The sequence below is a fragment of the Semicossyphus pulcher genome, unplaced genomic scaffold (genome assembly GCF_022749685.1).
Source record: "Semicossyphus pulcher isolate SPU_LCO1_2020_fin unplaced genomic scaffold, fSemPul1.0.p SCAF_17, whole genome shotgun sequence".
NCBI classification, from domain to species: Eukaryota; Metazoa; Chordata; class Actinopteri; order Labriformes; family Labridae; genus Semicossyphus; species Semicossyphus pulcher.
Genome location: NW_027211681.1, coordinates 27761889 through 27776437, shown reverse-complemented (window position 1 = coordinate 27776437; position 14549 = coordinate 27761889). Strand labels below are relative to the sequence as shown.

Sequence of the window (14549 nt, the reverse complement as noted above, 5' to 3'; positions counted from 1 at the left end):
TTTGTCAAATACAGGGAAACACATGAGAGAGGCGAAGGGGAAGTTTATTCAGTATAAGATAATCCATAGATTTTATTTCACCCCTTCAAAACTACATAGAATGGGCTTAATAGGAAATAATTTATGTTGGAAATGTCAGAGTGATATAGGGACATTTTTACATGTAATATGGGGATGTAAACGAGTGTACCCATTCTGGGAGAAAGTACTGGAACATCTGAGTAAATGGCTAGGTGTGCCGGTACCTGTATCACCAAGACTGTGTTTGTTAGGGGATCAAACAGAAATTCCAAATATATCTAAATATGAACGGGGAGTTTTAAAAGTTGGGATGGTCACAGCTGCTCGAACAATTCTCAGAGTATGGAAGAGTACAGTTGCCCCAGATGTTAAAAAATGGATGGAAATGATGTCAGAAGTTGCATCATATGAACGCATGTTGGCTAGAATAAACAATGAAGAGGAAGATTTTAGGAGAGCCTGGGAACGTATTTTTTGTAGGTAGGACATATGGAAAAATTTGCAGACATGGTGCTGAATGTATATTTTGGTTGTTTCAAAAAGAAAATATCGATTTGCAGGCCTTTGTACATATGGTTGTATGATGGATATACTGTCTGTTGATGCTGGTATCAGTGCTTGTTTTCAAGTTTGATTGTATGTTTGTATGTATGTGTATGAATAAATAAAAACTTTAATGACAAAAAAAATAAATAAATAAATAAAAATAACATTTTCACAAGGCCTGGAGTTGGGACATTTAACCAACAGCTCTTAAAGCGAATACGACAACATATGTTGTTGTAATTTGACCCACAGGCGGGTTTCCTAAAATACAGCCCTAGACATCTGCAGAAAACACGTCAACATACCCACATTTGTGTTTCCTACAAACATGTGATACATGTTAAAGCTGCAGCAGGTAAGACGGAGAAGAAAGCGGACTTTAAAAATGTGAAAGATCACAACCTCCAGGCCCCTCCCCCTCTCTCTCCGCAGCGCTCAGTCCTGCCTCCAAAGCCCTCCCCACAGAGGAGGCCGTCATGCGCGTGCAGGCTAGTAACCACGGCAACTAAAGAAGCCAGAAATACAACATGGCGGACACACGGGTAAAAACACAGATACACATCAAACCAGGGTTTTTGCTGTGAGTGGTGATCTACAGCTAATCTTACAACTGCTATTAGGAGCAGGAGGAGGAGCCAGAGGAACAGATTATCTCTCTCATGTACTGCTGCATGTTTAACGTGACAGCTTGAACAAATATGACAAAAAGTTAGTTTTAATAATGTTACCTCAACAGCTTTAACGTCTGAAACGTCTCTGTTTAGTAAAGTTAAGGCACCAAACCCCCCCCCCCCCCTCGCTTATCCTGTTCAGGGTCGTGGGGGGGGCCTGGAGCTTATCTCAGCTGTCATCGGGCGAGAGGCGGGGTTACACCTGGACTGGTCGCCAGTCAAACACAGGGCTGACACACTGAGACAGACAACTTTTCACGCACACATTCACACCTACGGGCAATTCAAAGTCACGTCTTGTGGGAGTGGAACTGTGGGAGGAACCAGGAGACCCCGGAGAGAACCTACGTATGCACGGGGAGAACATGCAAACTCCACACAGAAAGGCCAACTTTAGAGCTTTAACTTAGCTGTGAGGCAACAGCGCTAACCACTGCACCACCGTGCAGCCCCTGCTACATACTGCGTTAAGCTATATGTAAAGAGCAGCTCCAGTCATAAAATGCTCTGCTTGTGTCTGACGTGTTTTGTTTCTGCAAAACACGTTTGATCGCCTTGTAAAAGCATCTTCTCCTTCTCCCTCATTAAAAATTCCGGACTCTGCATAGGCCCCACCCACTATGCACATTTCCAACCGCCCCCTCCGTTGTGAAAACAAAACACGTCTCTGCCGTTGTTTAGAGGCAACTTGATGAAACTTAGCTAGCTAATTAGCATTAGTAACGTTAGCATTAGTAGTCAGTTTGCAAACATTACGACGGCGGTTACAGGTGGCTCGTGCGACGTGGAAGTGGTTGCCATAGGTTACACATGATATGCATAGCGTCACTCCGTCCATTAACGGGATTGGCTCCTTAGGTTTGTGACGTCTCAAACCTGCCAACCAGAACACGTGTTGTTCAGCCTGTCCTTGGTACACTGCAGGTTAAAAGCAGACAGGCCCAGCCATGGAGATGATGCTGATGTTGTCCCTGATATCTTGTAGCACATGAAGAACACCACATGGAGATGTTTACAAGGTTAAACACTGGATGTTCACTGGACGGGGTCTTTCAGAGCAGCTCATTCACGTACCCACTCAAAAGAAGTCAACGATGACCTTTGGATCCACACACTCAAAATCCGGTCTCCTCGGTAGAAGTCCTGTTTGTTTGACCCATCCAAAACCCCTAACTGCCCCCCAAAGCGGTCTTAAACTCACTTTATACTACATCACGACTTCCCTCTTTTCTCACATAAGCACTGCAACCAGTCGAGTTCATGCCTAGTACCTATAAAAACATAATAATGGGTTGTTATAAGCAGTTGCAGAGCCCCCAGGAAGTGGTGCAGGTGCAGCAAAAGTGCTAATAAAATGCAGACACAGCGAGGAACTGCTGTTTTGTTGTGATTTTAATTCTCACAGACAGAATCAAACGAACAGAAGGAAACTAAAGAAGAAGAGGTTTTAATGTGTCGCTCCACCGTCTGCTCACATCTTCCCGCCCTCCTGCTTTTCCGTGTAGTCGTCCGGTGGGAGCAGCGGGCTGAAGCGCAGCAGCGGCAGGTCCTTCACCTGCGGCCAGCCCTCCCTGAAGCTCCGGGCAGGAGGGGGCGGGGGCAGGTCAGGGTCAACGTCATGATGGTGGTGAGGGTGGTTGTTGGGGTCAGGATGAGAGATGTCACTGTGGCAGCGAACCAGGAACGCCCCCCGGTGGTGACGGTGGTAGAGCGTGCCGGCCGCCGCCAGCAGCATCAGGATGAGGCAGCTGAGCAGGAAGAAGAGCACGTAGACGGCTTTAGTCTCAGCGGACAGGCCCGAGCTGCACCCTGCAGGGAGACAACAGGCAGTCAGCATCTGTTCATGTCTCAACATTTTATTCATTTTAAATTTGAGTTAAAATCAGTGTTTTTCTGAATGGAGTCTGGTGTGTCTGCAGAGAGCGATGTAACGTCTGTGTGTGGTTAAAACAATCATCTTCCTCTGTAACAAAAAGGTCTATCTCTGTAGGGATCCTTTCTGTCATGTTGTCACACACTTAGAATAACAATCTGAGCCTGTCAGTGGAAACAACAAGAACTTTTAGTGGACGACCTTTGACCCATCGAGGATTATGTTGCAGCCATTACAGCCTGTTTCACTGCAAGCAATAACAAAACTTTTTGTACCTTTCATTAATTTAGACCCAAAAGTAAATCAACGCAGAGCTCAGGTTAGAAAATACCTTCTTCCTTCACATCCGCACACACGGTTCCTCCTGATCCCAGGCGGGATGCGTCTCTGAAGCCCGGCCTGCAGCGACACGAGTACGAGCCAAGTTCGTTCATACAGTCTGCGTTAATGTCGCACAGCACCAGCTGGGTCCCACACTCGTTTACATCTGAAACACACAACAGTTTGTACGATGATGATGAGCGTTCATTAGTTCTCGTTTATGTGATTCTTGTAATAAATACAAGTTAAAGTAAAGAAGAAAAATACACACAAGCATTTTCAAACTTTAGAAACTGTCTGTTTGGAAGATCCTGCAGAGACCGTGCAAAACTGTACTGTATGTACATCTCCCCTCATTCCCCTGATAGGTATTAACATCATTGGTGTGAGTGTTGTTTTACCTGCAATCGACACAGACATGATGACTCCTTTCTCTGGGTTTCCTCTGATGCTGATGGGCGTGGTGGTGAGATCCATCAGGGTGGAGTGGACGTCACTGTGGACCTGCGGACGCTCTGATCCCTGTCTGCTCTGCAGCCAGAGGATGTACAGCGCCCCCACGTTTAACCTGCACGCACACAGTCAGGAAGACTTTCATTCACTTCCACTTTTTTGACATCTGGACAAAAAAGTGAGCCTCCGATTCTTTTTCTCTTACACCTCTCATCCCGTCGGTAGTGAGAGGAACTGAGATGTAAGTGAAGGAAACAAGGATGCAGTGAACAATGTTTTGCACAAACCTTTTTATTCTTTTAGTCGACACAGTCAGCGGCGCGTGCAGAGCGTCCAGCTTCTTGCTGATCTACAGAAACAAACATCCTCAGCTCTGCTCTTATTCAGCCTTTAATAATCCAAACATAACCTCTGCATGCAGCAGCTCTAATGTCTTTACCAACATACCAGAGTCTTTACTGACAGCAGCAGTGATATTTTGAGGTCGTCCCAGGACTCCTCCAAGTCCTGCTGGAAGTTCACTTCAACAGCCACCTCAAACAGGTGATCTGTGCAAATTAGATGTGATTCCATTCATTACCTTTACAGCAAAGTGACTCATTTTTCAGTATGGTAGAATATGTTCATATCAGTGTGGACGTGACACATTGAAGAGACGAGACATGTGTCGCTCCTGTGACGTGCAGACAGTGACACACTCACCTCCAGGAAGATGTGGAGTCTCAGAGTGATTTCTGATGTTGTCTAAAAGAGAGAAAAAGTATGAAGGGTGAAAATCAGTGCGATGTTTAACCTTTGAACCTGCTATCTATCGTTACGAGTCGGAATCTTCTCATAAATACTCGGGATTCTTAATGGATGATTCGCCATCTTTTAAGCTTCATATTTAACAACTCGTGAAGAAGTTGTAGTTGCAGCTGGCTTTTATTGTAGACAGAAGTTTTCTTTTGCTGCTACTGTCATGCTCCTGACTGACTACGATGATGTTTTATACATGCATGAACGTCTCTTCACTCTCTGGATGCTGTATAACACGGAGCATTGAGGTTCGGCCATGACTCCTTAATGCTCCCTGTATGCTCGAGTTGGCTGGCCTGCATTGTCCGCCTGTAAACTAAACCACGATTCTTAACTTGCTTCCCTCTTTATTATGTAATTGTATTCATCTGAAAAATGCTGGAAGCTTCAGTCTTCGTTCTGTGACTCACTCACAAGACTTAGTCTTGCTGTCTGTCCCAAAAGGTGTTTCAGGTACACTGCTCCTGCTGCAGGTGGATTTGGGTCTGGGGGAGCTGATCTCTTTGACACCTTTTAAAAGTAGACTGAAGGCGCTGGAGGAAGATGCATCAGGTTTTAGATGCTTTGACTAATGACTCTCCGCTATGTGACCCAGAATACGCTGACTCGTGTTTGTGTTGTTGTGTTTTGTTTGTCTGAAAGTTTGTTAAAATGTGCTGCTGCTGTCTCGGCCAGGACACTCGTTTTTATTCTGAAGTTTTCCCTCGTTAAATAAATAAGTAAATAATAACAAAAAAGTATTGTTGTCATTAAAGGTGGTTTGTCAAGTTTAAATGAGCATCCGGGGCACTGACCCCAAACACTGCCGAGTCTGAACGTGATTCACCTCAGGGCTTCCGTACTTAATTGACCATGCTGAACTCGTGTTTCATATCTGTCTGAGACGCAAACTACGTTTAATTTACGATCTAGGAAAAGAAAGGACGTGTTTGGGTCGTGGTTTTAAATCCGTGCATGATTAAGTACATGTGCACAAACACAGATGTACTCACGGCTCCCTCTGTGGCTGGACAGCGGCTCCACCATGTTGGGGTGAGGATGAGTGGGCTCCTGCTCCTCCTCTGCTCCTTCAGAGGGTGGAGGAGGCTGCTCTGAGGCCTCGCTGACCTCCGCGCTGTTCTCCTCCTCTGAGCGGCCCTGTGTGCGGCTCTCAGCCTCTGGATCAGCAGCCTCCTCTGGAGCGTCTGAAGCCTCCCCCACAGTCCTCCGTATAGCAGATGGTGTTCGGGTGGTGGCCTGGAGCTGCTGGTCCGGACGGTCCTGGTTCGGCTGTGGAGACTCGGGATGAACGGCCGGGTCAGAGTGGACTGAAGACGTTTGATGAGCATCCCGTCCTGATCTGGAGGTCTCCTGCGTGGATGTGGGCACTGTGGGCTCGGCTGTGAACGGCTGCACCGTGATGAAGCTCTCAGAGGCGGGATGCTGGTTTTCACCCACCTGAGGGAAAGATGGAGGACGGAAGAATCACTGATTAATGCAGCTTTAACACTCCTGGCACTAAAGTTGATGGTTTGATTCCCACCTCCTCCTCCTCCTCCTCCTCCTCCTCCTCCTCCTCCCAGGGCAGCTCCGCTGTCATGGCTCGATGTTGATCATAATAATCATACATGAGCTCTGAGTTTGCTGAGTGATGCTGCGGTAAATCTGCCTCCATGTGTTCACCATTCAACTCATTGAGGTCCATGAGCCCAGGGGATGCTTCTGACTTCCTGTTTCTCTGTGTGAGCACTTCCTGTGGGTTGTAAACCACCGGTGGTCCGAACGCCTGGTAGCGTCCGTAGAAGCCCCTGTAGGGGGGGCTGGGCCGGCCCCCGATCAGCAGCACCACGTACAGCGTGCTGGAGGAGGAGGTGAACCTGGCCTCCCTCCAGCACTTCTGCAGCACATTGTGACCCGTGAAGTGTCCGGCCGGCTCGTCCACGTGGACCTGGTCTTGTTTGAGGTGGCAGGCATCGGCGGGGGTCAGGTCCTCCAGCTGGAGGTGGATCCTCTTCCCGGGGTCCACCTGGAGGGTCCAGTTGCACCACAGAGGCGGGTTGGAGCAGAGGTAGTCTGGGGAGAAGAACTCGCCGCTGTCGCCGTGCAGCAGCTGGTGGCAGCTCCGCAGGGCGAAGAAGGCTCCGTCATCTCCTGCGGCTCCGTCTGAGGAGGAAACACGACAAGTTTAGAGAAACGTGATGAAGGTTTGACAGCTTTCAGGTTGTTACAGACACAAGTGATTTTGATTTTGATTTACTTACAACAGTTCCATAAATTATCTCTTGTCTGGGTGTATTTCCAACCCACTAGAGAGTCATTATTTTCACTTAATTTCAGTAGTAAGTCAAAATGACCCCGCAGACATTAAAAGTCAGCATTTAGAGACTTTAAATAAACTCCTGGCATACTGAGCTGAACTCTGAAGCAACCAGCAACATTTACTTGAAGGAAACGACAAAATTCATGTGTTCCTCCTCATGTTACACAAAAGATCATAGACTGTTTATAAGAAGTGGACGTAGCCGCTGATACGTCACCCATATGCATTTCTGCACCTCTTTCCAGGTTACCTTTGTACCGACCTGTCAATCACAGGTAGCCCCGCCCTAACCCCTCCCCTCTTCCTGGTCTGTGTGACTCTAAATGGGAGCATCAGTGACTAAATGAACATCATGCTGTGTTGAAGAAGACTTGAAACCAGAGACTGAGACCATGAACTCATTAGGAAAGGCTCCTATACTATCAGACAGTGGAGCCGCCCCCTGCTGGACATTAGAAAAACTGCAGGTTCTATGAGCTCCTGTATTGGCTTCACTCTTCAGACCTGCAGGTACCTACTCGGGATTCCATAATAAACAATAAAATTAACTATTCTTATGAAGGTGACTGAGCACTTGGCCCATGGAAGAAGGTACAGTAGATTTGTACGCTTTTTTCCCGAAGTAGCTTCGATCTATGAGGAAAGCTGTAGAACGTAGGATATACTGACTCTTGTTTTTACTCATCTGAACGTAGATAATGAGAAACCAGGAGAGACTTAAATATAAAAGCCAACAAAGTTTGCAGACTTACAATCTGGCCACTTAAAAATATGGTCACAGTGACGAGATAAATGAGGCGAGATCTCGAGAAAACAACCGGAAACTACTGGAGTAAATAACATGTATGGAGCATGTCCGCTCAGGGCTTCCGTACTTTTGAACATCAAAGTAAAACCACAAAAACTAAACTGAGCCTCGATGCTTTTATTGCAGAAGATCGTCTCTTATTAAAAAGGTATGATCTCAGAGATTTAAATAAATGTCCATAAATGTCTGTGAAGTCTCTGAATGAGGTCACACAATGGTGACTGAGCCTGTGGCCCACTGATGAAAGCCTTTGCATCTGCAGTATATAGTATTATTATGGGCTGGGTGTCTGTGGCGGCGCCCAGTTAGTGACGCGTTTTCCATCAGCCAGCAGTGGTTGGTCTGCCAGAGAGGGTAGGCGGAGCTAAGCGGCTGCTTTTCCGCTCTCTGCAAGTGTTGCGAGTAAACAGTAATCTACTATGGCTGAACAAACAAAGAAAAGATGGATGACTACAGATACAACTTCAACAAGAAGTGAAAATCCAAAGAAACAGAAACAAACTCGACGCTCAGATGAAGCAAACAGTCTGAAAAGGAAAGCGACCGTCAGCCAGGAAAATCAAGAGTTACAACCGGAGCCGACCGTGGACGTCACACATGCAGCACTGTCTGGATATCTGGGAAGTGTGCTCCTGCAATTACCGTTTATCACCATTAGGTGGCGCCAAAGAGAACGAAACTGAAATCAACGAGATATCTTTAAACTTAAATTAGTATAATGATAATAATCAACATATGTATGCATCAAGAGACAAATGTATGCACAACTTGTTATGTAAACCGGCCTACAGGTGAGCACCTACACCTGTTACCTGCAGAATTTAGAGCACAGGTTGACATGATGTGAAGGTTAGGGGAAACAAAAGGAAAAGCAGAGATAAGGCTTGAATTATTGTCTCAATAAAGTTGTTTTCTTGAGATTTTTATGTCAGTTTTATCTCTAGTTTAATTGTTTTATTGAGTTTGGCCTCAAAGAAACATTTTTAAACATTTTTATATAAAGAGGCAAAGATGACGTCATCCTTTTTTTTCTGTACTTCATATTTTTACCAACCAAGTAAAAATATAAACAGGAAGAGATCACAAATACAGATATCAAGATACATGTTTATCATCAAGGTAAATACTGATGTTCAGATTAAGGACTGCAGGCTTTGACTTTGATTTATGCTTTTTTAAATACATTTTATTTATGTCCCTGTTGCTCCCCGTTTACAGAGGCGTTTCATTTCCCTTTAAAGGTCTGCTCCTCATCCTGACTCAGATTTTAAACAGGCACATTAAAGTAAGAAACAGACTTTACTCTCACCTGGAGGCTTGTGGGCTTCTCCTCTGCTCTCCTACAAACACAAATAAAGCAACACACTGAATTTTATTACAAGACTTTTATGGTATTGATGAACCAGCTGATTTCAGAGACATTCACAGCTCACCTGAGAGTCACAGCGTTTCCAAAATATCAGCAGGAATAAGAGCCGCGCGCTTTTAAAGGTGAAGTTTTTCCTTTTGGGCATTTTTACACCAAAACTTTGTCAGTTGAACTTTTTAAATGTGTCAGAACGAGAGGTCGAGTTGATCCTCGCAGCTTCAGTCACACTGCTTCTCTGTGTGAGCAGCTGAACTCCATCAATGGGCTGATTGAGTTTCCTTTTCCTGGATGTAGATATCAGGTTTGTCCACCAGAGGTCGCTGTGGTACTTTACATTTAGTCCTTTCAATTCAGGTAAAAGCTTGAGATACATTTTAATGCACCTTTTTCATCTTAAAAATGATGCAGATGTTTTATCTGTTGTTGTGTCAGAAATGTTTTTACTTTCAGAAAGACGACGTTGTTCATTGTTCAACACAAGCAAAAACAAATATACACAAAGTATCAAAGAACATCCGCTGCATACTGCTGGACCCTCTTCAGCTCAGCATCCAGCAGCTTCTTCATCTCTTCACTGAGTGTCTCCTCCAGCTGAGCCACAGCTCTCACCACAGTCCCCTCATATGACTTTGGGCTGAAGGTGACCTCTGTCCAGTCTTTGGGTGGTGGCTCGTTGATGTTTAGGGACTGGACTCTCTGGAGAAGATGGAGGTGGTCTTCAGAGCGTGAGAGTTGCTCCACCTCAGAGCTTCTCTTCTTCAGCTCAGAGATTTCCTGCTCCAGCTCCTTGTGCCCTGGTGCCCCACGGCACACACTGGGGGCCCCTTTCTTTTGCCCCCTGCTCCTCAAACAGCTTGAGTACGCCACTGAACATATGTGTGTAATCATTGATGAAACACGTTCATGTCATATCTAATAATCAATGATCTGCCAAGTGATCTGCAGCCAATAAGGGCCTCAGCTCCTGCAACAACAACTACAACCAGCTTTCCTTCTTGTTTCCTGAAGGTCTCATGGTGTGGAATAAACACAGTGGACTTATCTTACAAACCTTTACGATCCAAAGAGCAACAGGCTCATCATAATGAAGTTTTTCTGTCCTCATAATGTCCTCCAGAGTTTTCCTCTTTTAGCTCTGTTCTGGTCTTTACCATCTCCTGAGATCTGGATCTGTTTAAATGTTCGTCTTCCTTCTGCAGCTGGTCTCTCAGTGTGCCCTAACACTGTCTGTGCTGAGCAGATGGTGTACGTGGCATTTTAAAGCTCGACTGATGAACAAACGACAAAAACAGTCAAACGTGTGGAGCTGTAACGTCGAGTTCAAACATTCAGGGCTTTGATACAAGATACATTTTAATTTGTTTTTCCCATTTGTTTTTATTTTTGCTCAAGAACACAGAAAAAATTTCTTCCAATACAATTATGTGAAAAACAAAGTTTCCTAAACTTAGTAAAGTCACACCATGTGCCCAAACCCATCATGTAATCTGACCAAACAATCAAAGTCTGCACAGATTTGCATCCTGAACACCTTAATGCCTCACTCCAGTAAAACCTGTTCTTGTTATAATGTTTATAAAGACCTGACGTTGGAATAAATGTCCACAAGTTTGATTTGACAAGTTCAATAATCAGCATGAAGACCAATGTGTTGCAGCAGTGAGTAAAAATGATCAATCTGACATCATAATGAAATGGAATAGCTCAATCACTCTGAATCACAACAAACAGATCAATGATTATGTTCTTTGAATGAATGGTGCGAGCTCAAACACACAATCAGATGATTGTTCTACTTAGTGACAGGAGAGATGATCAGAGGGGCAGAGTTTTTACCTCCATCATTAAGACAGGGACCGAAGTATGGGAAGAGTTTCTCTGTGAAGGAGCAGTCAGTGAAGGAGTAGATCAGAGCTGCAGAGTCTACGTCACAGAAGGAGACCAGACCCTCCTCATAATCCACAAACACCCCCACCTTCTCAGGCGGAGACTTCAGAGAGAGACTGACTGGAGGGTCAGCAAAAGCTGTGTACTCATTTCTGTTTAGCAACAATATACACCAGATACCATCCTCAGGTGTGATGTCTCCCTTCCTGTTGATCGACTCTCTGGCCACTCCTAAAAACCAAACTGTCTTTCCTTTAACCTGAACCTCGAAGTAAAATCTGCCTGAAGAGAAACTCTGTTTTGCTAACACAAAGCCATATTTAGAAAATCTCTCTGGATTGTCTGGAAGCTTCTTCTTCACATCACCATGATGAACTTGTTTTCCATCATCAGACAGGATGAGCCATGGATGTGCTGTATCAGGATCAAGAGTCACATCCGCTGCATACTGCTGGACCCTCTTCAGTTCAGCATCCAGCAGCTTCTTCATCTCTTCACTGAGTGTCTCCTCCAGCTGAGCCACAGCTCTCACCACAGTCCCCTCATATGACTTTGGGCTGAAGGTGACCTCTGTCCAGTCTTTGGGTGGTGGCTCGTTGATGTTTAGGGACTGGACTCTCTGGAGAAGATGGAGGTGGTCTTCAGAGCGTGAGAGTCGCTCCACCTCCGAGCTTCTCTTCTTCAGCTCAGAGATTTCCTGCTCCAGCTCCTTGATGAAAGCTTGGGCCTGTTTTTCTCTTGTTTCCTGCTTCTCTTTGATCGTGTCCATGAGCTCGGCCTGGCCTCTCTCAACAGACTCCTTCAGAGCGGTGAAGACTCGAACACCTTCTGCTATCTCTCTGTCTGCATCTTCCTTACTGAGGTCGGCTGAGCGTTTGATCTCGTCAATCTTCAGGTGTCTCTTCTGGATCATCTGCTGAATGTCAGCCTCTGTCTTCCCCAGCTCGGCCTTCTTCTCTTCATATTCTTCCTTCAGAGGAACAAACTCATGTGTCCTGTGGTCTAAAACAGAGCAGAGCACGCAGACACACGTCTGGTCAGTCTTACAGAACAGCTCCAGAGGTTTATCGTGCTTCGTACACATCCTGTCCTCCAGGTCCTCCACAGGGTCGATCAGCTGATGTCGTTTCAGACGTGAAGCTGTCAGGTGAGGCTCCAGGTGAGTCTCACAGTAGGAAGCCAGACAATCTAAGCAGGACTTCAGGGCCTTCAGTTTGGTTCCAGTGCAGACGTCACAGAGAACTTCTCCTGGTTTGGACACTTGTTGCTCTGAGCTGCTGCTGCCGGCTTCCTGTTGAGCTTTGTCTCTGAACTGAGCGACCATCTCAGAGAACAAAGTGTTGACGTGCAGCTCAGGTCTGGTGTTAAAAACCTTCTTACACATTGGACACAGGTACTGGTCGCTGGTGTTCCAGTGTTCAGTGATGCAGTTTTTGCAGAAGTTGTGTCCACATGACGTGGAGACAGGATCAGTGAACACATCCAGACAGATGGAGCACAGAAACTGGTCTTCAGATAACTGATAGTTTGCAGCAGCCATATCTACACATGTAGAGAGAACAAAGAACAGAGTTGATTTAAAACACACAATTATTTGTTGACAAAGAGGGAGATGTCATTATTGTTCTCTGAAGTATTATTTGACCTCATCACCACATCAGAGTCCTCACATAAGGAATCACTAAGCTGTGAACTAAGTTAGAATTAGAAATAAAGTGTTTTGACTTGAACTTTCAGAGCTGTGAGCATCAACACACAATTTAACCACATTGGCTGCTCAAGCTAGGTATACTAGCATATTTGTCCTTTCATGTTGTGCACAACAATTTTTATTGCAGAGATTTCCCAACAAAGCCGGTTTACTTTTTATATCCTTCTGCTTTCTTCAAAGTAAAAGCCTCATGCTGGTTCTCTGGTGGAAAGCTTTTATTGTGAAACAGCCAGAGGAAGTGGAACGTAATGTGACGTTAGGAAGCTATCAGTAAACAGTAATACAACAACATGATAGAGTCACAAGTCACTGCCGTCCTGAGAACTGACACACAGAGTTTGTTTAAAGGAGTTAAAGTGGGCTAATGTGCAGTTGGCAGGTGGACAAACAGCCGTAGTTAAACTTGAATCAGTTTGACAGGTATGACATGAAAGGAGAGTAACTTCCTGTCTGAGTGGAGCTGGATTTTTGTGTCAGTCCTGGTTGTTGAAAGTGTAAATCTCCTCAGCTGTACTCACCGGTGTTTCACAGAGACTCTGCTGTGTGGTTGAGAAAGATCTGATGAACTCAGGTTGAATTTTCTTCCAGAGAAAAGCAGAGAGTTGTCCTGACTGCTGCGTGGCTGCTGTTCTGTTTCAGACGTTCACTTTCATTTCTGCAGAGTGACGTTGAAGCTCCGCCTCTCTCAGGTGTTGCTCCGCCTCTAACTGCAGCTCTGTTGGTGTCAGGTTTTGTTTCCTCCCTCTGTTACACGAGATTATTGTGAATGAATGAAGCTGAATTCTGTTTTGACACTGACTTCTTGCTCCAGAGCTTTTGACCGTATCACACAGTCTTCACTCGCAGATGGACTTTGTTCAAAGTTTCCCTTTTCTGAGGACTTTTAGGACTTCTCTTCTTCTATGGTTTACAAGATGAGCTTATGAATGTATTTATATTGAGTATTAATTCTCCTTATAAAGTAGTTTTCATTGTTAAAATAGAACATGTGTGTGAAGCTGTTGAGTGTTTGGTGCTTCAGTCACTGCTTGCTCAGGCCTCGTGTTCAACAACAAGTTTATTTTACACTTTTTATGTTACAATCACATATTTACACATTTATTTGACTCATAATCAATCGAACCAGTTTTTACAAACAAAGAAGAATTGGACAAAGTGATTAACATAATACGGAAGCCCTGAGCGGACATGCAAACATACATTTTATTTCCTCTGTTTTCCAGTGATAACGAGTCAACTTATTTATCTCGTTATCTCGAGATAGTAAACCTGGTTTTCTCGTTCTTTTAAATTCAGCAGTTTGTCTTTTGTGGCTGCACATGAAATAAAAACAACAAAATGAGGATCTAGATTATTTTCAGCTTAAACACCAACATTGTTATCGTTCCTCTGAAACATGAACGTCTCCCGTTTTAACAGGTTCAAAGAGATGTTCTCAACATAAGAAGAGGCTGTTGATTCAGTGTTGACGAGCAGAATGCATCAAATCAATGTGATAGCTACCGTTTGTATTAGAATCAAAACAATCCTGTCAGTTCGGTGAAAATCAGTCACCATGGTGACCTGATTCTGTCAACATTAAGATGTGTAATACACCTCCATCATTAAGATCAGGACAAAAGTGTGAGAAGAGTCTCTCTGGCCCTATTCAATATCTACCCGGAAATACCAGAGGCTAGGAATCACGGGTAGTGTAGTCTTTAAGCAATGGGCGTTTACACAGCTCGTCAGAACACAAACATGATTTCTATCTTGAGAGGAGATAATATAGTTGTAGGAGCCATGTATTTAT

General features: G+C 44.8%; 1 protein-coding gene across 1 annotated transcript; it reads right to left on the bottom strand.

Moving 5' to 3' along the window:
* Positions 1 to 10530: 10530 nt before the first annotated feature.
* On the bottom strand, positions 10531 to 13402 carry LOC138594438 (E3 ubiquitin-protein ligase TRIM21-like). Its single transcript, XM_069665518.1, has 2 exons — positions 13276 to 13402; positions 10531 to 12588 (listed from the first exon to the last, which is right to left on the bottom strand). The coding sequence occupies exon 2, from the start codon at positions 12584 to 12586 to the stop codon at positions 10952 to 10954; it is 1635 nt and encodes a 544-aa protein (XP_069521619.1). The 5' UTR covers positions 12587 to 12588; positions 13276 to 13402; the 3' UTR covers positions 10531 to 10951.
* Positions 13403 to 14549: the final 1147 nt, after the last annotated feature.